The 26,108-nt window shown below is 49.7% G+C and overlaps 13 protein-coding genes across 13 annotated transcripts; 7 read left to right on the forward strand and 6 right to left on the reverse strand.

Annotated features, from left to right (window-relative positions):
• Nucleotides 1-56: 56 nt before the first annotated feature.
• On the forward strand, nt 57-1,675 carry BJY04DRAFT_213084 (uncharacterized protein; the record flags this gene model as incomplete). Its single annotated transcript, XM_073714768.1, has 5 exons — nt 57-251; nt 298-402; nt 477-844; nt 901-1,458; nt 1,507-1,675. The coding sequence occupies 5 exons, from the start codon at nt 57-59 to the stop codon at nt 1,673-1,675; spliced, it is 1,395 nt and encodes a 464-aa protein (XP_073576942.1).
• BJY04DRAFT_48272 (glycoside hydrolase family 47 protein) lies at nt 1,610-3,910 on the reverse strand. The gene is made up of 4 exons (XM_073720473.1): nt 3,036-3,910; nt 2,159-2,950; nt 1,860-2,111; nt 1,610-1,793 (listed from the first exon to the last, which is right to left on the reverse strand). Exons 1-4 carry the CDS (start codon nt 3,734-3,736, stop codon nt 1,757-1,759), a joined length of 1,782 nt encoding a protein of 593 aa, XP_073576943.1. The 5' UTR covers nt 3,737-3,910; the 3' UTR covers nt 1,610-1,756.
• An 818-nt stretch (nt 3,911-4,728) lies between these two features.
• Nucleotides 4,729-6,213, forward strand: BJY04DRAFT_48360 (uncharacterized protein). The gene is made up of 3 exons (XM_073720475.1): nt 4,729-4,842; nt 4,903-5,074; nt 5,132-6,213. The coding sequence occupies exons 2-3, from the start codon at nt 5,061-5,063 to the stop codon at nt 6,105-6,107; spliced, it is 990 nt and encodes a 329-aa protein (XP_073576944.1). The 5' UTR covers nt 4,729-4,842; nt 4,903-5,060; the 3' UTR covers nt 6,108-6,213.
• A 201-nt stretch (nt 6,214-6,414) lies between these two features.
• On the reverse strand, nt 6,415-7,919 carry BJY04DRAFT_48303 (calmodulin). Its single transcript, XM_073720474.1, has 7 exons — nt 7,462-7,919; nt 7,295-7,351; nt 7,209-7,224; nt 6,980-7,105; nt 6,701-6,913; nt 6,570-6,643; nt 6,415-6,491 (listed from the first exon to the last, which is right to left on the reverse strand). Exons 1-6 carry the CDS (start codon nt 7,462-7,464, stop codon nt 6,609-6,611), a joined length of 450 nt encoding a protein of 149 aa, XP_073576945.1. The 5' UTR covers nt 7,465-7,919; the 3' UTR covers nt 6,415-6,491; nt 6,570-6,608.
• A 686-nt stretch (nt 7,920-8,605) lies between these two features.
• On the forward strand, nt 8,606-10,164 carry BJY04DRAFT_48365 (t-SNARE syntaxin TLG2). The gene is made up of 4 exons (XM_073720476.1): nt 8,606-8,740; nt 8,804-9,336; nt 9,398-9,741; nt 9,792-10,164. Exons 1-4 carry the CDS (start codon nt 8,718-8,720, stop codon nt 10,059-10,061), a joined length of 1,170 nt encoding a protein of 389 aa, XP_073576946.1. The 5' UTR covers nt 8,606-8,717; the 3' UTR covers nt 10,062-10,164.
• Nucleotides 10,165-10,342: 178 nt separating this feature from the next.
• On the reverse strand, nt 10,343-11,791 carry BJY04DRAFT_213089 (CTD-interacting domain-containing protein; the record flags this gene model as incomplete). Its single annotated transcript, XM_073714769.1, has 5 exons — nt 10,343-11,196; nt 11,246-11,387; nt 11,440-11,498; nt 11,545-11,636; nt 11,694-11,791. 5 exons carry the CDS (start codon nt 11,789-11,791, stop codon nt 10,343-10,345), a joined length of 1,245 nt encoding a protein of 414 aa, XP_073576947.1.
• A 333-nt stretch (nt 11,792-12,124) lies between these two features.
• Nucleotides 12,125-13,341, forward strand: BJY04DRAFT_177425 (clathrin light chain CLC1). The gene is made up of 4 exons (XM_073709599.1): nt 12,125-12,290; nt 12,342-12,574; nt 12,634-12,734; nt 12,836-13,341. The coding sequence occupies exons 1-4, from the start codon at nt 12,251-12,253 to the stop codon at nt 13,185-13,187; spliced, it is 726 nt and encodes a 241-aa protein (XP_073576948.1). The 5' UTR covers nt 12,125-12,250; the 3' UTR covers nt 13,188-13,341.
• A 33-nt stretch (nt 13,342-13,374) lies between these two features.
• On the reverse strand, nt 13,375-15,167 carry BJY04DRAFT_177426 (Hsp90 co-chaperone CDC37). Its single transcript, XM_073709600.1, has 2 exons — nt 14,048-15,167; nt 13,375-13,991 (listed from the first exon to the last, which is right to left on the reverse strand). Exons 1-2 carry the CDS (start codon nt 15,001-15,003, stop codon nt 13,487-13,489), a joined length of 1,461 nt encoding a protein of 486 aa, XP_073576949.1. The 5' UTR covers nt 15,004-15,167; the 3' UTR covers nt 13,375-13,486.
• A 345-nt stretch (nt 15,168-15,512) lies between these two features.
• mdr2 (ATP-binding cassette permease mdr2) lies at nt 15,513-17,963 on the forward strand (the record flags this gene model as incomplete). Its single annotated transcript, XM_073714770.1, has 3 exons — nt 15,513-16,748; nt 16,799-17,434; nt 17,487-17,963. The coding sequence occupies 3 exons, from the start codon at nt 15,513-15,515 to the stop codon at nt 17,961-17,963; spliced, it is 2,349 nt and encodes a 782-aa protein (XP_073576950.1).
• Nucleotides 17,964-18,157: 194 nt separating this feature from the next.
• Nucleotides 18,158-20,041, forward strand: BJY04DRAFT_48494 (nucleoside transmembrane transporter FUN26). The gene is made up of 2 exons (XM_073720478.1): nt 18,158-18,625; nt 18,701-20,041. Exons 1-2 carry the CDS (start codon nt 18,447-18,449, stop codon nt 19,851-19,853), a joined length of 1,332 nt encoding a protein of 443 aa, XP_073576951.1. The 5' UTR covers nt 18,158-18,446; the 3' UTR covers nt 19,854-20,041.
• Nucleotides 20,042-20,059: 18 nt separating this feature from the next.
• BJY04DRAFT_177431 (uncharacterized protein) lies at nt 20,060-22,502 on the reverse strand. The gene is made up of 3 exons (XM_073709601.1): nt 21,075-22,502; nt 20,730-21,016; nt 20,060-20,680 (listed from the first exon to the last, which is right to left on the reverse strand). The coding sequence occupies exons 1-3, from the start codon at nt 22,263-22,265 to the stop codon at nt 20,230-20,232; spliced, it is 1,929 nt and encodes a 642-aa protein (XP_073576952.1). The 5' UTR covers nt 22,266-22,502; the 3' UTR covers nt 20,060-20,229.
• On the reverse strand, nt 22,426-23,442 carry BJY04DRAFT_48459 (uncharacterized protein). Its single transcript, XM_073720477.1, has 2 exons — nt 23,263-23,442; nt 22,426-23,193 (listed from the first exon to the last, which is right to left on the reverse strand). The coding sequence occupies exon 2, from the start codon at nt 23,136-23,138 to the stop codon at nt 22,587-22,589; it is 552 nt and encodes a 183-aa protein (XP_073576953.1). The 5' UTR covers nt 23,139-23,193; nt 23,263-23,442; the 3' UTR covers nt 22,426-22,586.
• Nucleotides 23,436-25,772, forward strand: BJY04DRAFT_227292 (MDM34 family protein; the record flags this gene model as incomplete). Its single annotated transcript, XM_073718596.1, has 2 exons — nt 23,436-24,349; nt 24,410-25,772. Exons 1-2 carry the CDS (start codon nt 24,015-24,017, stop codon nt 25,770-25,772), a joined length of 1,698 nt encoding a protein of 565 aa, XP_073576954.1. The 5' UTR covers nt 23,436-24,014.
• Nucleotides 25,773-26,108: the final 336 nt, after the last annotated feature.

The following is a 26,108-nucleotide window of genomic DNA, read 5'->3' on the forward strand; positions in this document are numbered from 1 at the left end:
GAGGAAATATAACGGGTGCCACCCTCTGCTTATGTGCTTTCCCAGTGCCAGCTGTCATGGGCCCCTACGTTCCCCCAGGACAGTCGCCGCCTTTTCAGGTTGTTGATGATCTCCACCATGGCGCATGGGTTATCATTGTCGTTGCGCTGGGGCTGGTCCTCTCGCTCGTCAGTTTTCTGATTCGACTCTATGTGCGGCTCGCTCTGAATCCGCCGTTCGGTAAAGACGATTATGTCCTGTTAGGTGCCACTGTAGGTTAGCCGGATTCAAGAGCGAAGATGACGCTAAGCTTAACAGGTATTTGCTATAATTCAAGCAGCGTTATTGTTTGAGGCGTCGGCAGTGGGGTTGGGGACATCGATCGATCTACTTGAGAGCAAAGATGTGGATATTATACAAATCGTGAGCCGACCTTGTCACTGGGCAACAACACTCTTGAGCCCTTGCGGGCGAACTGAACTCACAACCCATTACAGCTGATTGTTGTCGCCGACATTCTCTACCTCATCATCCTCTACACCACAAAATGCTGCGTCGTGGGTATTTACCTTCGCATCACACCCCAGAGAATCCACAATCGAGCATCCTGGGCAACGCTCACCCTATGCACACTATGGGTAATACCAGCAATCTTCGTGCTAACGGTGAACTGTGGGTTCAAGCAACCGCTGAAAGGCACTGGAGGTCAATGCAATGACCTCCTAGAAAGATGGCAGTTCATCGTCGCCCTCGATATCGCAACTGAGCTGATCCTCTTCGGCCTCGCCGTCTTCCTCCTAGCCGGCCTCTTCATGCCTCTCAAGCGCAAGTTTACTATCGCCTTTGCTTTTATCTTTCGACTCCCGTGAGTCTCCTCTGTTTCTCTCTCTATATACTAGAGCACACTAACAGCACGCGAAGCGTGATAATCTTCGCTGTCCTCCACATCTACTACCTCCAGAAAGATATCGGCTCTCGCGACCCGACCCTCGATGCAGTTCCGTCCCTGATCTGGGCCCAGGTCGAACTCAACTACGCCCTAGTCGCATGCAGTATCTTCTGTCTTCGTCCGTTCATGGCAGCCGTGAGCACAAACTATGGAACAGCAGGCGACTCCACGCTCGAGAGCAGCAGTCGGGACGCATCAAAGCATAAATCGGCTGAGTCCAAGTCTGGAGGGTCAGGGAATAGAGGGACACTGTTGATTGGGAATGAGACGATGGCGTTTGGGGTTTTGCAGCGGTCTGATGTTGAGTTTGAGGCGAACGGGAAGAGGGCGCAAACACAAACTGTGGAGAGTAGCGCGAGGCCTCCTGCAGAGGAGCTGGGGATTGAGCTTGTGGAACAGGGAAGGGGAATGAATGTGGCAAGTCACGACAGTCGGAAGATGATTATTCGGAAGGATGTGGAGTATACGATCGAGTTTGGTGGAGTAAGGTCGCCAGGTGTCGAGCATAATGAGCCGGAGTACTGGGATCGGTAGGTAGGGCTACCTCTTAGAGGGAGTTTTGAATTCAGCTGCTATAGGCAAACAGATGACGACCCAAATACAGCTCTCCTTGATGTAATGCAGGGCCTACGCCGACAAGGCCGGACCGTTGAATCGTTGGGTGTCTGGGTAATGCCGGGTGACGACCCCCAAAGCTATGAGACACAAAACATCATTGATTATAGACTTTGGTCCTCTAGGATCTAATATGTCCAGAAACTCCATATAGACGCCTTCCGCAGACAAGATCTCTAGAGCCACTATACAAAGACGAACGTATTTTCAAAATCACAACGGACGCCTGAATGGATGTGCCTCCGTATTCCTAGATGCTTAATTAGTATAATCCAGATGATCTCAAAAGTGCTCAAGCATGAATTGCAGGACTTACAGCACGTATTCATCCAGGCTAACGAGGTCTGGCTCGGAGAAAATAAGATAAAAGTACTTCAAGGTCTCCGAGAGCCAGAAGCTCTCCATATAGTCCAGTTGAACCGGTTCCCGCACATCGCTAATCGCTGCATGGGCGTACTTAGTTCGTGTGATTTTCTCAATGTTCTTGAACATGCGCCAGGCGGCGTCCTGATACCGCTTATCGCCCGTGATACGATACATAATAAATACGGACTCAATCGCCTCAGGCCTAGGGGAGATTAGATGACTCTCCATACGGGTATTTGCATGACTCACCTTAACATATAGCGTGAATCGGCGATTTCTGTAACACCCGGGTACAGACCGAGCTTCTCAATAAGAGCTTTAGCCGCTTGATCGGTTTCTGCGATATTTGCATGTTTTGGTGGGCGAGCTCGCACGTCTTGATACCATTTCTGCTCATCCCATGGGCAGTCTTTCATGTCTTCGCAACGGCTCAGGTACATAACTTCAGGCATAACTCCCGTAGGCATGATATCGTAAGCCCAGATACATCCGTCGGTCAACTTCCGAGCAATTGACAGTTCATCCGGTCGATTGAACACTTTGGCCCCAATTCCTACCGTGCCCCCAAGAAAGCACTTGAGATGCTCGGCTTGCGGTTCTATGTTCGTATGGCTGGACGTGGCGGCATATATGTTCCCCGAGAACAAGATATCCTTTCCGTCCTTCGTCATCGGGCGAAACAGAAGGCGCTCTTTGATTGGCGCAATCGCTAATTCATACATCCTCTGATACTGCGGCGTCCGAGCTCCTAGGAGTATATGTTCTTTAGGGAGGTATTCATATGTTGAATCTGCCATTCCGCCGATGGTGTACCGCGGATCCGTAAACTGCATTTTGTGAGCGTCTACCAACATTGGCCACAAGCCGGGCACTTGAGTTTTATTTTGGGCTGATTCGAGATTGTCTGAGATTCGCTGAATTGCGTCAAAATACTTCTGATCACCAGTCAACTGGGTCATTCGGGTGAATTCCAGATTCAGAGAACCCAGTTCGGCAAGAATGGTGTTCCCACTCGCCCGGATGCCTAACCCTGAGGCAGATCTATGATGGTAATACTCATTAGCTACTTGATGCAGATTTACTCCGCGCCAACCATGACATGGCCTATTCAGCATTGAGATCTTACCTTGTCCACTCCCACCGGGATTGAGGCATTCTGTTGGCGGTATCAAAGGATCCGTAGAGAAACTCCGCAATCTCAGTCGCTTTCTGCAAAAGTATTGGATAGTTTCCCTCCGTGAGATCATGGGCGCCGAGAAGACCCCCGAGATACCTGATATTTGTCTCGAAGACATTGATTTGGAGCGACTCTGTTGTTGAGAAGTCGATATGTTCGAGTGCATGCAGCGCTTCCTCAAACTCGTCCATCAAGCCCATGATGAGTATTGAGTCAAGAGAATCAACCAAGGTAGCAGCCCAGCCAGCAAAGGAGTTTCTGTATCCACCACTTAAAGGTGACAATTCGTCCCGTAGCCAGGCGTTTTCCCTGTAGCCGTTCCAAGCATGTTTGAATGCTTCTTTTATTGCACTCTGCTTTCTCCTCCGCCATATGCGAGCCCACCATGATTCTGCAGGGAAGTCGAACTGGATTCGAGGAATCGGAGACGGCGAGTTGGTGGGTAGAGATATATAGTCGGCAATTGGATGCTGCTCTGTATGGGCTGTCCAATGAATGCGCTCGTCGTCTTTAGGATAATCGGCGAGGGCGTGTGAGTGATATTCGATATAGGTTACCTCCGCACCAGGCGGCAAAGTCGAGAAAAGAAAATAGGTGAAGAAGATCAGAACGAAGGTCGGCAAAGCATAGCTTTTCCTGACCAGAGGCATGATTCTAAAGAGGGTGTAAAGGTCTCGCTAGAGATCAATGATATGAAGGAGGGGATAGCTGTTGACAGCTTTAGCTAGATCGATTCATTAACCAGCAAAAGGAAAGAGCGACATGCCGGTACCAGGTGCTTCGAAACATCTGGTCAACAGGCTTAAGGGGAGTGAAGGAAGAGAGAAAGTTAGTGCTCTTGCAGGGACAGGGAAATCATCTCCAGGTCTCAAACTCCCAAAAAGCCCAAGACCCAAGGCCCAAGGGGCACTCAGAAAAGGCCAATCTTAGTTGGATCAAAGCTCAGTGGCATGCCCGAGTGATCGTCACTGATCCCACTTTGGGGTTGTTGACGGGCAAATGGCAGTGGAATATCTCGCTTCATCGTACGAGTCAGACCTCAGGAATCCAGGCTTTCCAGAATCCAGTCACCAGTGTGCTCTGTCGGTGCGCCGAGCAGAGCTGCCACTGCTCCCAAGATTACAGTGGCAGTATAGCCGAGTCTGGCCAGCGATAGGGGACTGAAGGCCCCGGAGGAAGCATGCAAAAGGCATGGGGCCTGAAGCGATCTACCAAACATTGCGTAAGCTGTGGTCCCGGAATGTCAAACGAGACGGTCCAGAGGGTCTGTGGCGTTTAACCTGGGGGGGTGCAAGTGGAGAGCTTCTATTCTCGACTCCCCTTCCTTCCAACTAGTGTCAGCCTCCTTCTTCCAGCGCCTTGGCGATTCTCTTGGCCTGATTCTGAAGGCAAAAAGGCTGAGTTCTGAAAGCAACTGAGCAAGCTATCTGAAAAGTAGGGGAGAAACAGCAAGCTGTCAATGAAATGAGCAAATATAGCGCTGTTGTTTCAAGTGTTCGAGCAAAGAAAAGGCCCCATTTCGATTTTGACCCGCGGGTATACAAATGGTTTGCTTGTTTTGCATCACAAGTGCCTCAGGCACCTAGCTGGATAGGTAACCATCCTGCCGCAAGTCTGGGAAATGGGAATCCCAAACCCAACCTGAGCGATTATGCCTGGCACGCGGTTACCCTAGTGTGCCAACACAAAAGATCTAGACTACTGTACCTCAATCAACGCGAATCTGCCTTGTAACGGGTGCGAATTGTCCCTAGAGGTTAGTTTCGATATGCCTTCACCTCTGTGCTTACAATGTACATGCGCTAATTTTAAGAAGTACGAAGTAGACATCTAATCTATACCCTGAACTGGCTACCAGTAGTACTACAGCAAGCAAGAGAAGCTAAATAGAGTGGGAGATTATCCATTGCGGGGTTGTTATTGGACGTTGAATTTGCATACTTAGAGCTGCATCAGCAGGTATCAATAACAAATATGCCTCTTACAGGGTACCTACACACCACAACTTGCATATCTACGATTGAACAATAGCTAACGAGGAACAGAGTTTATTTCATCCCATCTAACCCAAATGCCTCTACTGCTCAAGCAACAGTAGTCGAGCGGTTAAACTCCGCCTTCAATGAAGAGCCAACTCTCGTCACCCGCTGGGCCCTGGAGCATAAATTGATGCGAGATACACCCTCATGTCTTCCTCAATCCAGCACTCAACGCTCCGCAGCGCCTAGATACATGCAATTTCTGTCGCTAACACACTACCCAAATCATGGATTCATATACACTTCCCAGCAATCGGACGTTGCTGGCGGCGGCGCGTCTACCGGTACCGTCACACCCACTAGCTCGCAATCCTCACAGGCTGTGCCTGCTTTGGCGCCTATGGTTATGACGACGGTCCCGCATCCGTCAACAGGTCCCCTGTATCAGCATTTTCTGTACGCCTGCCAACCTTTCTGGTGCCACAGACATACGACTACAGTCCTCGGCGGCATGGTCTACGACATCGGCGACTTCCGAGTTCGAGTCGGCGACGTGCGTCAAACACAACCGACTGTGAGAGTCCGCGGTACAGTCGTCGAAATCGAGTGGAAGGGGCCATCACTCATCACCACACTATCGGCTCTCTATCAATCAAAGAAGCAGAAGAAAGCAAAAGCATCTCAGCCCTTCACGTTCGAGAGCGGAGAGGATGCTGACGACGAAGACTCAGGCATTGATATGGCATTCCCCGAAGGCGTGGAGGAGGCAGACATCGACGCGGAGTATACTGTCACCGCGTCTCTGATAAGGGGATTCTGGGGGAAGTTTGGGATTGACGGGGCTAGGGAGGCTATAATTGTGCCAGATATTGGGAAAGAGACCAAGCATAGGCTGCAGGTACTGAAGCAGCGTGGCAAGCAAGGGCTCGACCAGGCAAGGAACGAGGATGGGAGTGGGCTGCAAGGTGATGATGACCCGGATCCAGATGCCGGGGTGGATGTTGCGAGGCAGTTCATGGAGATCTTGAGGTTCAACCGATGAATGGCACGCAGGAGAGCGTGAATTTCAACGAATCTTCCAAACCAGAAGCGACACATCTCTCTGCGCTTGAACAGGATTGAAAATATTCGTTAAAGCGCCGGTCAAACACTTAGCAAGCAAGCCACTCAGCGAGGAGATAAAACTGACTGACATTTCCTGCTCGAATGGAAATCCACACGAATATAAGCTCATCTGATGTGAAAAGAGGAGATCACGGGAATATAAGAAGTAAATAATATAGGGAATCTCGATGGTAGATACTGTGATCCTTCCAGCTTGTAGAGCTTGGAACCTCAGCCTTCCTGAAGGGACTACAATCCATTTGGAAAATGAACAAAGAAGACACAAAGGCCTTGTGAAACAAATTGACAGCCGTTACAATCACTAAGTGCTGTATCCGCATTAGATGGGCTACATTCAATGATATGACAACTAAGATGAGACGATATTGGGTGTCCACACCTTCATCGCTAACGATAAACATCATAAGATAAGAGGCATTTATTTTTGCATCATAAGTTGCACGAATTCGTTGTCTGCGATATATAGTCAGCATACTTTGCCGCGAGAGGTTTATTGACCAAGAAACGTACAGTCAATTCGGCCATCACCGTCCTGATCCGCCTCACGGATCATCTCATCGACTTCGTCATCGGTAAGTTTCTCTCCAATAGATGTCATAACGTGGCGCAACTCGGCGGCCGAGATGAATCCGTTGTTGTCACGGTCGAAAACCTTGAACGCTTCCCGAATTTCCTCCTCCGAGTCGGTGTCCTTCATCTTCCTCGCCATCATCGTGAGGAACTCTACTCAGATGTTAGTAATCGACTCCATGTTCGCCCATTTGAAAGAGAGGCAGAATTGTAGCGTGCCTGGAAAATCAATGGTGCCATTGTTGTCGGCATCAACCTCGTTGATCATGTCCTGAAGCTCAGACTCGGAGGGGTTCTGTCCGAGTGAGCGCATCACAGTACCGAGCTCCTTCGTGGTGATTTGGCCTAGGGACGGCGTTAATATTGGACTTTTGACAAGTTCCAGCCGAGCAAATTCATCGACGCTAAAAATATGCAAGCGACCACGATGCCAGGAGTTTGCACTAACCATCGCCATCCTTGTCCTATTATGCGGAAAACAAGTTAGTATATGCTCTGAATGGCACTCCTATCAGGAAATTCAATGGCACTTACGAATAGGGAGAAGGCCTCCTTGTACTCGGAAACTTGCTCTTCGGTCAGAGAATCAGCCTACAAATGAAGTCGTCAGCTCGTCTGCGCAGGAAACCGATAGATCTGCCCCGCAAAGTGGGGGATGCGTTGTGACGCAGCGCTCACGATGAGAGTGAAGAAAAGCGTACCATGGTGATATAGAAGGCTAAAGGATTGGTGGGAAAAAAAAATTCAAAGTCGGAAGAAGATGAAGTAGGAGTGAGGAGAAATGACACGAGCGAGGAAGACGTTGGTGGAGATGAGCGGTGGTGGGGGAGTTAAGGGGAGTCTCTTAAGTCGCCTCAAACCACAATAATAATAACCAGCGAGCGGCCACTGACCTGGATGCCTGGCAAGGCGGTCACTTAGTCCTAAAACGTGACCCGCCCCAACCACCATCTGGTCCAAGCGTCACAAAAGGCTGAGAATGGCTGAATCTCAGCTCAGCTCGAGTCTACAAGGCTCAAGCTCCCCAAGATGCCAATAATGCTTCTGTCGTCGAGACTCGACAAACTGCCGTGATCAATGCGGTACCAATCGCAGCATCGTTCCTTGGCAGGCGGAAAACTGGTGGAACCCCGATACCTATTACTGCTTGTTGTCGCGCCGCTTAGAGCTTATACCAGTCTAGACTCTGGCTGATATCAAGGCGCCTTCGCGATGTCAAAGCCGATGCAGTCCAAATGCAGCCCTGGGGGGAAAGCACTGTGACCTAATCGAAGCATTAATCCGAAACTGCCTTGGGCAGAACCCCGCCCTCTATGCAACACCGCTGAAACAGATTGCCCATGTCTATCTTGATGTAGAGCCAACCTTTATATATAGTTATAGCCTCTCGCGCCATTCTACCACTGGTTGAGACATGAAAAGTCAACTGACGATATTGGTGATTTGCGATTCGGATGCTATAGATTGAACCAGGTGGTATAGCTCAGAAGTTCAGATTGGGTGGGCACCACTTCTCGATGAACCCGAGAAAAACGGCCGTACTGAACATGAACTTGATTTTGATACAACAAAGCAGCAAAGCAATAATATGTGACTGTAAGGGGAGGAGATGGACTCATGGATTTCCGCAGCAGCCGTGGGCCAGGTACGGGTACGGGCACTTATACACTGCCGCCCGAACAGGACTAGCGTTGTATTTCACGTGGGCAGCAATGAGATCAAGCTGCCGATGACCGTTGTTCTCTGGATCGCCGTTACGTCGTGCTAGTTCTCCAAGCTCAAATAAGCTCGAGTATCTCTCCATTGGCTCTCCATCGAGTCCGGTTCTTGATACCATTATACGGAGCATACCCCCCGGTGACCTGCCCGCGCTGCCTTCGGCCAATAATGCTCATGATAGCTTAAAGGACACTCGTCAGAAGGATCCGGGGAAATCAACAACCGTTAAACGTCCACAATGTGGCGGGACCGCACGAATCTGTACGACACCCTTCTTGTTGATGCATATTCTTGTTGAGTATGCTGACACCTTTTCTATTGCAGTTATATCTCCTACCGCCAGTCGTTTACACATCATCCCGCAAAGAAGCCGCGATACCTCGGAGCATCTAATGGCTTCTCCGATACACCATCACAGTCCGAGGAGAGCCGGCGGCTTATATCTGACTCGACCGGCATAGACGATGATGGCGATGCAATCATTGAGATGGACGTGCTCCCGCCGCGTTGGGTGGATGTGCAGGAGGAGGTGACGGAGCTACTAGCGGACATTGCGCAGAAGTCGGCACAACTGGATAAACTACACCACAAGCACTTGTTACCAGGATTTGGAGATGAGGACGTACGGAAACAGGATGAACGTGTCATTGAAAGGTATACACAGGACATTACACGCGACTTTCACGAGTGTCAGAAACTGGTCAAACGAATCGAATTAATGGTGCATGAGGCGAAACAACAAGGGGGCGTGAGTAGCGGAGACGAGACTATGGCGAAGAATATCCAGATATCACTTGCTTCGAGAGTACAGGACGCCAGCGCTCGCTTCAGAAAGAAGCAAAGCACCTATCTAAGAAGTAAGGCCACCACATCCCCGCGTTCTCTACTCCGTCATTTAGTTGACTTGAATGGCACCAGGACTACGAGGACTGGAAGACTCAGCGTCGCAGTTCGACCGATCTCCAACGCCCGTGCAAAACCCATACACAGACCCCTCATTGATGGAATCCGATGCGGACAAATCATTTTCTCAATCCACACTACTACAAACAACCCAAAGGATGACCGGTCAGAATGACGCCGCGATCTTACAACGAGAGCGAGAGATCAACGACATCGCCAAAGGAATCATTGAACTGTCTGATATCTTCCGTGAGCTGCAAACAATGGTCATCGACCAAGGCACCATGTTGGATCGCATTGACTACAACGTGGAGAGAATGAACACCGACGTCCAAGGAGCCCAGAAGGAACTCAAAGTGGTGAGTGCATGCAGAAATAGGATGGATGACAATTGACTAATTGAGTACAGGCAACTGGCTACCAACGACGAACCACAAAGCGCAAAGTCATCCTTCTGCTAATTCTCCTAGTGGTAGGAATGATAATCCTCCTCGTGGTGAAGCCGAAACGGAACAGTTCACCGGAGCCAACGCCTCCTTCTCCACCACCGTCTCAACCACCGGACCAACCTCCTGGGTTACAGCCGCGAGCGCTCGGGATTGCTTATAGGCGCCCGCGTTCTGCTTTACTAACACGGGTTGCAAGAAGTGAATGGGTAGATCCTGATATATATCGGTAGTTATTTGTGTTTTGTAAAGATACCATGATGATAGCCTTGAGAACATTATCAATTAATGACCTTAAAAGTCCTCCATGTTTCCAAATCTCGACCACGTTGCACTGTAGCCGTGAAACTACGACAACCTGCACGTCAAGGATACCTGGAAATCGTAATGTCAGTATGAGTCAAATTGTATTATACTATGATGAATGTTGATAGAGTCCCTGAAATGGGCTTGGCTAAAATTCACAAAGACGTGTTACACAAGTATTCTTCACGCCGCTCCAGTTCAAAGTAGGTCAATATTGACGATGGCTTTCCTGATTCAAGAGCTCCGCAATGTCCGCGTCCAGATCACCGCCTGCAAACTGGGCGTAATCCTCTTCTTCGTGGGTAACCTTCCTCTTCTTAGTATGGACACCGTTCAAGCTTTCCTGTGGCAGGTCACCGAACGCCGTCGTAGATGGCTGGATAAGACTTAAGTTAGACGAGTCAATAGAGTTGTCGAATCCCAAGGAGAATCCCGCGATAGTATGACCTCCATTTTCGGGCCCTAGGGCTGATTGTTGTGGCTCCTGCTTTGGCGAGCCCACCGGAGTGATAGCCTCAACGGGAGGAGGTGTAAGAGCCTCGATGTCGGGGCGATGAGCTGACTCGCCGCTTGCCCCAAAATTTCCCAAGTCCACTGCTGGAGTATTTTCGGCGGAAAGTCCACGCATTATTGCATCCTCCACATCTCTTTTTTTGGACTCTGTTTCCGCTCTCTTTTCCTTTAGCTCTAAAGCTAGGGTTTCTTCTTTAGACAAAGCGGCCCGACTCGTCTCCAAAAGTCTTTCCAGGCCGTCAATGAGGGCACGGCGTGACTTAATGACTTCTGATACTGAACTTTCTGCATTTGCAAGGGATTTCAAAAGTTGACTGAGGCGCGCAGCATGCACAGGGGGGGTCGGCAATGAAGCATTGGGGTCGTTCAATTTTTCGTACTCGGCGTTGGCAGCTGTGCTTGATGTGCCAGACGCCACGGCCGCCTTGGAAAGTGCTACCTGAAGAGGGACAAGGGGTTGCAGCTCTGATGGAGTCGAGCCCGATGGGCTTGAGAATAACGAGCCACCCAGTAATGGCTTTTTCCCAGTGGAACGTGATTTGTCGATATCTACTCAAATGAGCACGTAATTCATGAAAAAGCAGCAGAAGAACTTTACCATCCACTCGCGATTCAACAGCCTCCAGAATTGGAAGCTCAAAGATATTTCGTTGCCTCCATACCTCCACCACACGTCTGATTTTCTGTTGAATGTCATTCGAGGAACCCTTGTATGCGGTTGCCACGGCCTCAGCAATAATCTAATCCATGTTAGCATGACTATCAGCCTCATCTTATACCACAACTACTAACAGGCGAAAAGGCAATGAGAAAATCTTCTTTACGTCGTGCTCTAGACTGCTGCGCAACCTCTGCTTTTATCAGCCCTGGATATAGCATGCTTCCGTTGGAACGTACCGTTTGCGAGATAAATTAGATTGAGACGTTTCGGAGCTGGAGAATCGCGAAGTTTCTGGAGCCAAAGTTGCGCAGTCCGTTCAGCGTGCCGCCTAAAGTTCAATGCCGTGGTTAGTGAATCATTCTAAGAATGAGACTAGTAAACGGACCTGTGAAACATCACCCATTGCGCGACAGTGACGATTCCCTCCTGAGTCTCATTAAGAGCGGACAACTTTGCTTTGACTGAATCATCGGTATACGCCATAATCGCCTAGTTGTTGAGCGATAAGTGACTAGCAATTGAGAATCGGACGATCGTTGACTGGCTTCGCCGTTTGCGCTGAGCACTAGGTATTTATTCGTGGCCGAGCTCGGCGAGTAAGTCAACTCTTCCGGCCCAGGTGCAAGATCTGGCTGCTAAACACACTAGCTATTTGTTGTTAGAAGCAATACCAGATGCGATCTCACAAAGATAGCAACTGAGTTTTTCAAGAGTTGAATAAGGAGCAAGAGTGAAGCTCTTCTGTTGCACCTGCAAGTCCAAGCTCATTCACCGCCTTTGGGGCAGAATCCCCGGGCTCAGCCATCATTGCGGACTCCCTAACGCTCCAAGAAGCCACCTAGAACATCACTTTCCCTATCAATTCCTACTCACTGACCCGCCGGCCGAGTACACTTATCTTCGACAAATACCGAGTGTGCTCTTGAATTCTGACCACCCATCATGGCCGACCGTTTCCCTTCTTTGGAGGACTTCTCCGCAGGTTAGTTGCCCGCACTACTTCGGGCGTCCCCAGGCTAACTATATAATCTAGGCCAAACGGAAGCTATTGAAGCCAATGGCACAGATGAAAATGACTTCCTTGCCCGCGAACGAGCCCTTCTTGGAGATGACGCCGATCAATTTGCAACCTCCCAGGATCAGGCCGCTTCTACAGATGTCAACAATGACGGATTGCTAGGTGGCCCGGAAGAGACACAGACCAGTGCGGCACCCGAGATCTCGGGGTTCGAATCTTCGTTTCCTGCCATAGACACACAGAACGAGGTAAGGGAATGTCTCAAAGAGATGATATGCGCAGCGACCTAATGTATCTGGTTGTTCAGCAAGTTGCTCCTGGCGGCACCATTACCGGAACCGGGGCGCCCTTCCCACCGACAGGCTATTCAAACTATCAGGCTCCCGAGGAGGAGGCTGAGCCTGTGAGGTATGTCCGGCAATGTTTCTCTATCCTTCCCATCTCACCCTACCCGTCCGACTCGCCCTCTAGACGTTACCGGCAATTGCTAATTGTCGTGTGTTTCTCAGGGAGTGGCGCGAGAAACGAGATGCGGACATTGCACGCCGAGCAGAGATTTCGAACGAGAAGAAAGAGGCTACTATAAACAAGGCTAGAGAAGACATCGATGACTTCTACGTGTCTTACAACAACAAGACTGACAAGCTTCGTGCCCAAACCCACGCTGAGGCAGAGCAGTTCCTTAACAACCGCGAGAACACATCATCCGGAGGAACAAGCTGGGAGCGAATTGCGAAGCTCGTGGATGTATCTGGAAAGGGCACTAGAGGAGGTGCAAGCGGCTCAGGAAAGGAGCGCTTTCGAGAGTTGCTGTTGGATCTCAAGAAGGACGAGAAAGCGCCTGGCGCTAGCGGGGTTTGATCTATTCTCCTACCTTCTAACCTATCTTCTTTACTTCTGGCCTCTCTTTCACCTGATGTACGTAAATAATGCATTCTCTTTTTTTAGCTTGTATGTCACCACCATTTTACTTTTAGTATGCAGGGTCAGTTAGCTCAACAAAGCTCTAAGGGATCGTAAATTTTAGGGCAGTAATCACTCAACGGATTCTGGAGTCCATTCAGAGAGTATATTGGTCATGTCACTTAATACTATAAATATTGATAGGCATCACACCGTACCGGACATGTAGGCGTAAGCGCTTTTCATATATAATACTTTCAATCCAGCTCAGTGATATCACCCCCGGGCTCGCCGACTTCCTCCGCTTGCTTCCCTTTCTTACCCTCTGCTTCGATCTCTTCGAGCTTCTTTCGGCCCTCTTCGGTAGTAGCGTCGACAATACCCTGTTCTAGACTGAGCATACCGCTTTCTCCGAGCTTCTCAACAACATCCTCGGCCTCTTCAACACTCATTTTCCCGAGGACTTTGTTGACTTTGTCTAATGATTCAGACGACAACGCCTGTTGAAGGTCCCTGGAGAAAGACTCGAAGATTTTTCGTGCTTCAATCTCAATCGGCTCGCTGCTCCCACTCTGAGGGATGTTGATGGTAATCTTAGTATTCGGGTCAACCGCATGCAGTTGGATCTGCTCCACTCCGGCTGGGTCATTAGAAGCCGAGCTGTCCTTGGCTAGTTCCGCGGCACGAGTCTTGATCTTGTTGTAGGTTTCATTAACGTCGTTTCTGAAAAGGGGTCCTGCCTGATGTTCCTTTGTCGTGATCCTGAGATCTTGATCAGCGATCCACTACCACACAAACTCAGTGACTGAGCTACATACCGTTTAAAGAAGAGTGAGATTCCATCAGGGCCAAGAGAACGACAATACTGCAGTAAAAGAGCTTGGTGAACACATTGTCGAGCATAGTCCTCCTTTCCTTCCATCTGACTATTGAATGCTTCAACCAGTAGGCCATCTGTTTCCTTCTCCGCGACGATCTTTGGGTGGTCTGTTATGTATTGGTGTAGGGCTCGGTAGTCGTTGCGGTTGATTCTGGCGAACTTCTTCGCTATCTCACTCGCTTGTATGCTGTCCGGATCTTCTGGAGCGTCGTCATCATTGGCATCCTGGTTTGACCCCGATGGCGCGCTCGGGTTCAAAAGCTCAACCGAGCTAGTTTTCTGGGGCGCAGCCGTTTCACCCTTGGTTTTAGCTACATGAGAGGTATCAAAGCCCATGTGGATAGATTCACTTGTGATCTTGCTGCCCTCTTCCTTCTCAAGCTCGGCAAGTTTTGTGAGTAATTCCTTTTGTAAATCCTGCACCTTGTCCTTGTGGCCCTGCACACCCTTGACGTATGCTTGAAGAAGATCGTCGGGTTTTGATTCATCAATTTCCTTCTTCACCTGATCCACCAGAGAGCTCATCATTTGAGAGTACTTCGGTTGTTCTTGTTCTTGCGTGTGGACGCCCTCCGGAGGCGAAGGAGGCTGATCGTTTGCCGGGTTGCTTGCTAACTCCATAAGTGTCGAGAATACAACTTCTTCTGGGCTTGACGATGTCCCTTGTTTTCCTTCAAAGGACGTAAGAAGTTTCTCAATTCGAGAAAGAAGACCGTTGTTGATAATGCGCTCATACTTTAGGGTTCGGATCTGAAGGCGGCGGTGCTCTCGCTGTTGATGAATCTGGGCCTGTTTGGCCCGGATAAAAGACCGTTTGTCAACATTGGGATGTACCTCAATATCTGAATCGTCAGATAATTCCAGAGCGTCCCATTTGCTGTAGTCGAGCACCATCTTGAGCTTGAGAACTATACGGAGAGGGGTGGAGAGTGGGGTAATAACAACCACAAAAGTCGGAGCTTGGAAGGCGGAGAGATACGGTTCTAAGATCCAGGTTGATAAGTGTTTCTTCTTCGTAAGGCAGTTTGACTTGGTTCAAGGTAAGGGAAAAAAAAAAACCCCCCCAGAGCCAAAAACAAGGCTCGACATCGAAAGCTCTCGATCAGTCTCGATCAGCTTCTATGGAGGCTCATTACTGGTACTGGTATGAGCGGTGGCTTGCGGCAGAACGCTGGTCTCCGATCTTGTTCCATCGGGATTTTGGCTGCTGCGGCTTCTCATCTCAATCAAGCCAACAATTACCGAGTGTCTGTGTCAATTGCGAAACAGTGATTGGCAGCTTTACGACTGTCATGAACCCCCCACGATATCTATTTCCAACTCAGTGAGACATGGCATCTAGTTTGCTTACCGTCACGTCATATTAACCAGTTGTTACCTGGACCTGCGCTCCCAAATCCGAAATGCGCGGTTTCAAGCTTCGAGCTTCCTGGGCTGCAGGAACTCGGCCCAGGCTGACAATTTCTACAAAAGGGGGCGTTAATACGAGTCTATACTTCGACGTTCGTCAAGCGACACACGGTCGTGGCATTAACGGAGGCTTCGTCCGGCCGTTCTCGGAACTATCGAGTCCAATCTACAGCTCCACAAAGCCTCCCATCAACCGAATCCACGAAAGAACAATTATACAACCCACGAGCTATGCATACTCCTCACGGCTTAACCCACGAGCTCTCAAACAGTATCGTGGTTTCTCCTCTACACAACGGTTACTAGAGTCGAAAACAACAGCCGAACAAACGAAGACTCCACGAACAGATAACAAAGAGAAGGAAGACGAGGATCATGATGATGGATTTGAGTTATCGGAGAAGGCAGCACAAGCAGCACAGGTCAATCTTCGCGCGAAGCTCAATAAAGATGGTGCTAGTGGGAAGAAATCCGGCTTCGGCGAAGTATGGAGGCTTCTGCTCATTGCACGACCCGAGGCAAAGAAACTGGGCCTAGCCTTTGTCTGTCTGCTGGTATCCTCTACTATCACTATGTCGCTTCCATTCTCAATTGGCAAAATCATCGACGCATCTACCAAGGCGACTGAAAGCGGCGACTTTCTGTTCGGCTTGAGCCCCGCAATGTTCTATGGTGCTCTGGCCGGAATCCTCGCGTGTGGTGCTGCTGCCAATTACGGCCGTATTATTATTCTACGGATTGTGGGTGAGCGCATTGTTGCCAGGACTCGTTCCAAACTCTTCCGTCAAACCTTTGTACAGGATGCCGAGTTCTTTGATGCGAACCGAGTTGGCGATTTGATTTCCCGACTAAGTTCTGACACCATAATTGTCGGCAAGAGTATCACTCAGAACCTCTCTGATGGCCTCCGAGCAGCTGTCAGTGGTGCAGCTGGCTTTGGTATGATGGCTTATGTTAGTCTCAAGTTATCTAGTATCCTAGCATTATTGCTTCCTCCAATCGGCCTTGGTGCGATCTTCTACGGAAGGGCAATCAGAAACCTCAGTCGCAAGATCCAAAGAAACCTGGGAACCCTGACCAAGATCGCGGAGGAACGCTTGGGAAATGTAAAGACAAGTCAATCATTTGCTGGCGAAGTTGTGGAGGTCAACCGATACAACACACAAGTGCGGAAGATCTTTGAGCTCGGAAAGAAAGAGTCACTGATCAGTGCAACTTTCTTCAGCTCCGTATGTCTTCGAGATTGCACTTTTTGCGGCTAAGCTGACGAACTTTATAGACTGGCCTCATGGGAAATCTGACGATTCTCGCCCTCCTCTATGTGGGAGGCGGGATGGTTAAATCTGGCGCCATTAGTATTGGAGAGCTAACATCATTCTTAATGTATACGGCTTATGCAGGCTCCAGCATGTTTGGAATGTCCAGCTTCTACTCTGAACTGATGAAGGGTGTTGGAGCAGCTAGTCGACTATTTGAGCTACAAGATCGCCAGCCTACGATCTCTCCGACCAAGGGTACTAAAGTCATAACGGCCCGTGGGCCCATTCGCTTCCAGAACGTCACATTCAGCTACCCGACGCGACCTGCTGTTCCCATCTTCAGGGAGCTCAATTTCGAGATTCCACAGGGCACGAATGTCGCAATAGTTGGCCCTTCGGGCGGAGGAAAGTCCACTATTGCCTCAATTCTCTTGCGATTCTATAGTCCTACCGAGGGGCGTGTTCTGATTGGCGGCAAGGATATCACTGAGATGAATGCGAAGTCACTTCGTAGAAAGATCGGGGTAGTCGCACAGGAGCCCGTCCTTTTCTCGGGGACGATTGCGGAGAATATTTCCTACGGTAGCCCACGCGCAACCAGGTCCGAGATCGTGGCGGCAGCAAGAAAAGCCAATTGTCAATTCATCAGCGACTTTGTAAGTTCAGCCGTCTACATTCTTTGAGAGTCGTATCCTAACACGGATTTAGCCGGATGGTCTCGACACTCAAGTGGGACCTCGCGGGGCCCAGCTTTCTGGAGGACAGAAGCAGAGAATTGCCATTGCCCGTGCGCTCATCAAGGACCCCGATATCCTAATTCTAGACGAAGCAACTTCTGCTCTCGACGCCGAGTCGGAGACATTGGTCAACAGCGCTTTGGCAGCCCTGCTCCGTGGTAACAATACGACAATCAGCATTGCGCACCGACTCTCCACGATCAAGCGATCCGATTCGATCATCGTCCTTGGTAACGACGGCAAAGTTGCCGAGCAAGGCACTTATGAAGAGCTAAGTGCGCGCCCAGATGGCGCCTTTACGAAATTGATGGAATGGCAATTGAGTGGCGGTGACTCAAAGCCGCCAGTCAGCCCTTCAGTCAACCCCGATACCCAAGGAAAGACTTGGGAATTACCAGCAGAAGAAGATGGCAGTGCCGAAGCAGGCCAAAAACCCAGTCAGCCTTAAGAAGGCCCCTTCTTCTTGATGTCTGCGAAATATCACCTTACTGACGAGATACTTTTCTTCCTGTGGCTCCTTCCCGCCTTTAATTACATCCTTCCGTGGCCTAGACCCTGTACCACCTGTATATGATTGTTACACCCTTGGAGTAAAGGCTACTAGGTTTTGCCTAGTTCCTCATTGTGATTATACCTATAGAATAATAGAAAGACCCATCTCTATTCCAATATCCACTCCGGATTACAAGTCCTCCTGATCATTCGTCCTTGTCCCTCCCGGTAGAACGTGATCTACCCCAGTTCTCACTTCTTGGCATGAGCACAACCTCCAGCGGCCAGCCTGCCAGCTCCAACCTCGTTCTCCGCTTTTCTCTCGCAACTACACACTTGCATCAGAAGTTGCTACAGGACTTCCTCAATGATGCACTGAATCGCTTCCCGAAAACGGCTTCCAACTTCCAGCGCAGCATCTGGCTCCGTTCGCCAAAGCATGGATCGCATCCGTAGATGGATTGCTCCTACCAGGGAGTATGAGCCTATCGCAGAGCCAGTGGCCGCTGATGGTGACTATGGTACACCCCAAGATCAGGCCGAGCACTCAAGCCCACCATTCTCAAGGCCTGTGTATTGGGTATTCTTTATATTGGGCGTTTCTATGCTGTGGGCATGGTACGTCATTTCCCGAACTTGCTTCCCGAAGAAGGTTGTCTCGAGTATCCGCTAACCAACCGGCTTTCGATATAGGAATATGTTCCTTGCTGCAGCGCCCTTCTTTAAACAGCGGTTCCAGTCCGATGAGTGGGCGAAGACTCACTACCAATCGTCTATACTGACAGTATCGACCGTCACGAACCTGGTTTCCGCCTTCACCCTCGCCAAGATACAGGAATCAGCATCATATCCCAAACGAATAATAATATCGCTATTTATCAACATCGGTATCTTCACCCTGCTTGCCTTCTCTACAATTGCGCTCAAGGATGTCTCTGTGGGTGTATATTTTGGTTTCTTGATGGTGATGGTGTGCGGGGCCAGCATGGCTACTGGAATCAACCAGAACGGAGTTTTCGCGTTTGTTTCAGGGTTTGGAAGACAGGAATACACCCAGGCCATCATGAGCGGCCAGGGAGTAGCGGGTGTCTTGCCCGCTTTGGCGCAGACACTTTCGGTTCTGGCAGTCCCAGAGCAAGGGGAAGAAGAAGCAACAGAGACTTCCTGGAAATCAGCCTTTGTATGCTTCATCATGGCGACAGGCGTCTCGTCATTGACACTAGTGTCATTCGCCTGGCTCACCAAGCGCCAGTCACTACATGTCATAGATGATGAATCTGAATCCAGCACCGAACAACTACCCAACAAAACCGTGGGTTTGTGGACCCTCTTCTCTAAGCTCCGACTCCCAGCTATCTCAATCTACCTTTGCTTCGCAATAACTATGATCTTCCCCGTCTATACTTCGAAAATAGAGTCCGTGAACAATAAGCTCAACGCCCCACGCCTTTTCCAACCAGAAGCCTTCATCCCACTAGCCTTCTTCTTCTGGAACGCTGGTGATCTACTCTCTCGACTCCTAGTCCTTAACCCACGCTTTTCGATTGCCCACCGTCCCTGGATCCTGGTTATCCTTGCCATCGCTCGGGCCGGATTCATCCCCCTCTACCTCCTCTGCAACGTGAGTGGCCAGGGCGCCGTCGTGAACAGCGACTTCTTCTACCTCTTCATAGTGCAGTTGCTATTCGGCGCTACAAACGGATACCTATCCAGCTGTTGTATGATGGGAGCTGGATATTGGGTTTCCGACGAGGAGCGTGAACCTGCTGGCGGGTTTATGAGTCTCATGCTTGTTGGCGGGTTGGCGACGGGAAGTCTTTTGAGCTTTTTGGCTTCCGGGCAGTGAGTTCGACAAGAGCTCTCACGATTATTTTTATCCTTATTGATTTTGCATTATTGGACCATGAGGAGTTTTGGCAGATAGAGCGTGTTGGTCTGGATGTTCTTCAAGTAGCGCATCGGTTGAGTGATTGACTTTATAGATTTGGAACTATATAATCCATCTATAGTATTATAGTGGCATTATGGTTTCATAATGAGGAATATATATGAATCCTGGCTCACAAAAAATCCTAGGTTTCCCATACCACTAAACCTCAAGCAAGTAATTATAACGCCAACCGTATGCTGCACACCCAATCTAATGCAATGCAATGCAATATCTCCAAAACCCGCAAAACAGCACATTAAAAATTATGCAATAACTGCACCATATGCTACGCTTACTCTGCAGAAAAGAAATCCCTCTCATGAAGCCACTGAGCATCTATAGCAAACGCGACCAGGTCTGCGGAACAGCACATATCTTCATGTCCATGCTCAAGATCAAGCAGCTCAAGGATAGCGTTGAGCCTCTCCTTGAGTGTCTGCTTAAGCTGCGAAACCTGAGCGCAGTCATCCGAAATTACCTGAATATCAGTGCCCGCTGAATGGTTCTTGCCCGATTTGGTCGCTCTCTTGACCTCGGTGTTGGATGGACGGGGGGCTAGAGGCGGCCTTGGTGTTCCCCCTGTGACGTTTCGAGGTTCGTCTTTTTTGTTCTTGAGCAGCATTTTCAAAAGGAATCGAAGCCAGACTAGATTCGTTCGGGGTGCATACTCCGCCCAGATACCGGGTATATCAGGTGTTTTTTGGGCATCGACGGGGTTGCCTTTGTAAACTTGGGCGCGCATGCTATGAAAGTGGTTAGAGCAATATACTCAGACTCAAGTAGAACACTCACTGTCTATACGTGTCTCTCAGCAAGGCGTCATCCTCGTCTATACCAATGGCATCGAATATTTGCTTCTTATCTAGATCCGAAGATGTGACCTCTATCAGTTCTGAAGTCTCATCTACGACGAGTTCTGCGCGTGAGAGCGAATAGTCGATGAGTGTCGTCTGCAATGTACTAAGACCAAACCCACTTGAGTTAGATTGCCGCATGACCTCTGAGACAGATGGTGGGTGCATAAGACCATCTGGTCGCGTGCTTCGAATGCAAACATTCCCAAGATGCAGATCTCGATGCTATTTCAAATAGGAAATTAATAACGAACTCATATCTTCTTAGAGAGAGAGGTGGTACCTCGAACAAAGCATATTCTTCAGCGCGAGCTAAAGCCATAGCAACGCCCCAGAATATATCGTAAATCTGGAAGATTGATGACCAAGAAAACTTCTCAAGCTCAGAACCAGCATCGTCCATCTCGATAATTGCCCAAATCTGAGAATCAGGGTAGGCTCGTTTGCTCGAAGGATTAGGGTTGAGACAATCATCTTTCGTTTTCTTGTAGTGGTCCCAGGCTCTCTGGAATGTGTCGGGATACCGACCTTGAACAACATGGATCTCCCGCAAGCGGGCAAACCCTGGGATAGGATCCAGATATTTCAACATTTTTACCTCCGCCACAATCTCCTCAACGCTGGTGAACTTTTTCGAACCTGGACCGCTCTGGGCTCGTAGAGGAACAACTTTGAAAACGCCGTCACCACAGGCTCGAAGGCGCGCCAATTTTGATTTGGACATTCCCTTCTGGCACAAATCTTCCCGTAGTCTCAATTTATAGACCTCTCCGTACGAGCCTTCTGCCAGTTTCACCACCTCTAGCATTTGCCCCGCACGCGCGGCCCAGGCATCAAACTTCTGAATACCCTGTGCCGCTACCGGAGACAAAGTCTCGTCCAAAATAGAGCGGACATAGGAAGCTGCCTTATCGTTGGAGACATAGTCGGACGGAGCACATCGCCGCAGCCTTGCCCTTTTTGTGTTTCGCTTGCGGGCGTCTGAATGATCGGGTAACTCTTTCGGTGTTGTCTTCGCATCACACTGTGGCTCCCCTAGAACCTTTCTCGGAGTTATCCTAACTTCCACCATGGTCTGATATCGCTTCTTGACGACCGGGGTGCTCTTCGGGATAGCTTGCTCAAATTGAACTGATTCAGCAGGGTGCTGAGGAGGCCTTGGCGCGAAATTCTTATCATCAATATGTTTATGCGTCGCAGTCGCTGTGTTGGTGCTCTTCTTGTCATCTTCCTCCTGTTTGTCTTCCACGACTGCCTTGTCAGCGATCTGGATCTCGGCCAATCTTGCCTCGATGCAATCGACCACATCTTGAATGGCATCGGCCTCTGTCTTCTTTGCCGGGCTTCGCTGATCAAACACGGCCCTTGGGGCGTCCGTTCTCCGCTTCCCGTAAACTTTTCGCCTCCCGGTGGTAGTTGTTGCTCTTCGTCGCGGAGTTTCGTCGGAGTACGTTTGAGAAAGTATCGCGGCCATAATGAGCTCGCATCATAGATCTGTCTACCACGCGAACCTTAAAAGTATGTGCCTGAAGGGTTGATACTGGCGGTCAAGAAAGTTTAGATTGATAGAAACAGACCTGGAGGCGAGGAACTGCAGTCATTGATGGAATGCATTGGCCCGCGGGCCTGTTGACCTCCTTCTATATAAGGACTAGCGTGCTGTTGCCGGGGTGAGGTACCCGTACCTTTGAAGATGCGTCATGGCATCTGTTGCACGTGACATTAATGACAGAGATGTATGAGAACTGGAGAAGACATTCATTACTATTACTTAGCAGCTTTATAGCTGGTACCCTCAGTTATGTGGTATCTCAAAGATACTGTATGTGAGTTTCGTGATCTCGTCAACCCCAAGTCCTTGGAGAGTTTTGAGTATCTCCTTAATACTGCTTTGCGGAAGCCCGTTTTTGCGTCGAGAGTAGATGTCTATACCGGCAGGAGTAAAGAGGGTTTTCGCGAAATATGTGACAAGCCATTGATTGCCATCGTTCGTGTGGCCAAACCCAAGGCACTCCCAATGAGATCTCGCAATCTTTAACCAACCTTTGCCTCGCCAGTCCCAGGCACCCGGATTACCCGGACTGGGGGTGTCAACACCATGAACCGACTTGATTTTATCAGATCCCACTGCTTGGTATCTAACAAAGTCATCGATCTTGGTGACACCCACGGAGTCGGGGGGCAGTGACTCGTAGGTAATATTGACGTTGCGCTTGCCTTTCCACAAGGGAAGACTGGAGTGGGTTACGTGCCAGGTGCCCATGAGAAAGTCATTGGTCGGTGGTATGCATTTACTCTCCTCTCTGGCGTGGATTTGTGGAAGACCGATGTTTATGGGGGAAGCCATGGTTCAAGAAGAGATTCTGCGTCCAGGTATTAAGGTTGTCAACCCAGCGCGATTACTGAGCCAAGTTGGGACGTTAGCAAGTGTAGAGAGCATGTATGGAACTACACTTACTAGTTGTACTAACCCTAGTAGTAGTACGAGCAAGAGTGATAATAATCGAGCCAACAATATCTTCGGAATAGTATTATTAGCGGAGGCCAGGAATAGTGAGTCCGGATTCCATGTTCGGGTGCTCGGGGGTGACCGGATGAGGGGATGAGGCGGAGAGAGGTCATGCCGGCTGAGTCGATCTTGAATCATAAGACGACCGCAACAGATACAGAAGCTCATGCATAGAATTCATTGTATGGTTCTGCTCCAGTTTTGTTGTCTCCATAATATATGAAGGCTCTGCACAGTGACGTCTTTCCGTCCGCCGGCCTCTTGAGCCGAGGAAGAGACTGCAGCGAAGGAACGCGACTGAATAGCTACAAAACAATGTCGAGGAAAGAGCAGAGTACTTGACGAGGACTCTCCTATCGATCAGACCCCAAAGGGAATCATCCGGAACTCCCAATATAGGTGAATCTCCAGCTGTCGCGTCGATCACGCGAGTGTTGCCTCACTTTTCTTGTGATCCTCGGAAGTCCTTTTCTCGTCCCGTCTTTTTCCCTTTTTTCCTTTCTTATCGCCGCGCCCCCACAGGAAGAACATTTCATTCATTCATTCATTCATTCATTCAGCCTCCCTTTCTCCATTCCTCTTCCCATCATCCATCATCCATCGTCACAACTACGACGACCTCCCTCCCTTCTTCCCAGGGCTACAGTCCGGTCGCCGATATCTGCTCTGTTGAATGTTGTCCGTCGCTGAGATACTGTCTCTCAATGATCTGCGATGGCTTTCAACTTCAACTGGTCGCCGTTGACCGCGGACGCGAATTTTTACATTCGCGCCCAGGATCTTCTTACAGCCGCTCTGAATAAGTCGCCAAAACCACCGATCATAGTTGACGATATCATTGTCACCGAGCTCAATCTCGGTTCTATTCCGCCTGAGTTGGAGATTCTGGAGATTGGCGATTTGGCCGAGGACCGATTTCGAGGCATCTTCAAGATGTCTTACACAGGGGACGCCTTTTTGACTCTCAAGACCCGAGTCCAAGCAAACCCTCTCAATACCTACCTCCTCACCAGACCATCTTTCGCTTCACCATTACCACTAGCTGCAGCGTGAGTCGCAACACTGGGCATGCATAGCTGCGCATATTCTGACTGGGCTGTTTCATCTAGGACTCCGCTTACCATCCCTCTTCAAATCACCCTATCCGACTTCAAACTCTCCGGCTTCGTTGTCTTGGTTTTCTCAAAGCAGAAAGGAATCACGGTAGTGTTTCGAAATGATCCGCTCGAGTCGCTCAAAGTTTCATCCACCTTCGACTCAATCCCCTTCGTCCGAGATTTCCTTCAAAAGGAAATAGAAGCACAACTTCGAATCTTGTTCATGGACGAGCTCCCCGCTATAATCCACCGACTTTCGCTTCGATTATGGGTTCCAGAATATCGCGTCGGGGAGGAGCCGGACAATGAACAAGCAACCGCAACTGCAGAAGGTCCCGGCCAGGATCCTTTGGCTAGCCCTCCGCAGGATCCAGTGGATGCTCTGGGCAATGCTCTGAACGAGTCGGAGATTGCTTCTCTTTCGCTTGACTCTTCAGTGGAGACGCATTCCTTGTTCTCTCAAAAAAATCTACTGCGTCTTGGTGCACTCACCGATTCCCAGCGAACATTGTCGCTCTTCACACCCTCCATCCGCGAGGTCGTCTATCGCGCATGGACGTCTCCATCTGACGGAGGCGACGCTACCGCGAGCGTTACGTCTCCAGCGAGCCCGGCGCTCTCAAGGACTCACTCCCACATTGGGAACCTGTCCTCGTCATTCCCGGATAATGCCAGCATAATCTCATCGCAAACTCGATCTACAGCGTCTACACATAGCTTCAGTAGCTACGGCCTGAGCATGGGCGCCACTCGGCACTCTAAAGCGCATTCGAGGAAGCGGAAGAAGCGCGTTGTTGATTTACGACGTCCCAAGACGACTGATGATGCCGCAAGCGTCAGTGATGAAAGTGCTTTTACTGAGGATATCAGCGCGCCTTCAGTATACTCGGCGCCCCTACCGATGGTAAGGGAACAGCCTGATGATCCGGTCACACCACCCCTGTCGCCGGAAATTGGACTACACCTCCCGTCTATTCCAGAGAGACACCGCATGAGTATTTCTCGATCCGGTATTCGTCGCGCGCCTGATAATGTTGGGCAGTTTGGAGAGCCTTCGTCCTCTTCTGACCCACTTAGAATGTCAGAGCCGATCGACATAAACGCAACCCCGAGGGGAACAATGCGTTCGCATGTTGGGTACGGAGTTTCCGAAAAGCCAGAGGCTGAGCTATCGAGACAATTGCCATCGACAATACTCCCATTCACTGGCGAGAAGGCGACCTCCAGCATTGTCGATCAAGCTTTAGTTGAAAGACTTGCTGGGGAAATTGCGCGCCGCATGCGAGAGGAGAAAGTGTCTGGATCTAGCTCCTGCAATCCCTTTTGGGACCGCCTGAATCATGAGGAGACTCCTCCGCCAGCATATGGTCACTGAGTCGATGTTCGAGCGTATTCATGACGCTGGCAACCCGTTGTTGCCGTCCCCTCTTAGTCCTCTTTTCTTCATCCTTTGTCTCATATAGCTCCAGCAGGCCTGGGGTATATAACGACCGATACGACACTTTGCGTTTAATTATCACAATAGGCTGGGTTCGAGCTCAGCTCGAGCGTGTTAGATTTCCTTTTTGAGGCTTGGGATGTACTATCAAAGTATCTGGCGTTTTCTCTCGATGATTTTGTTCTTTCTTTGCAGGATACCACTTCTCTCACTATTTCGCAAACCTTTCCTGTCTGATTTGTTTGATATCGTCGCGTGCCCGAAGGCTTCGAT

Source organism: Aspergillus karnatakaensis, assembly GCF_047715665.1.
Source record: "Aspergillus karnatakaensis strain CBS 102800 unplaced genomic scaffold BJY04scaffold_2, whole genome shotgun sequence".
NCBI classification, from domain to species: Eukaryota; Fungi; Ascomycota; class Eurotiomycetes; order Eurotiales; family Aspergillaceae; genus Aspergillus; species Aspergillus karnatakaensis.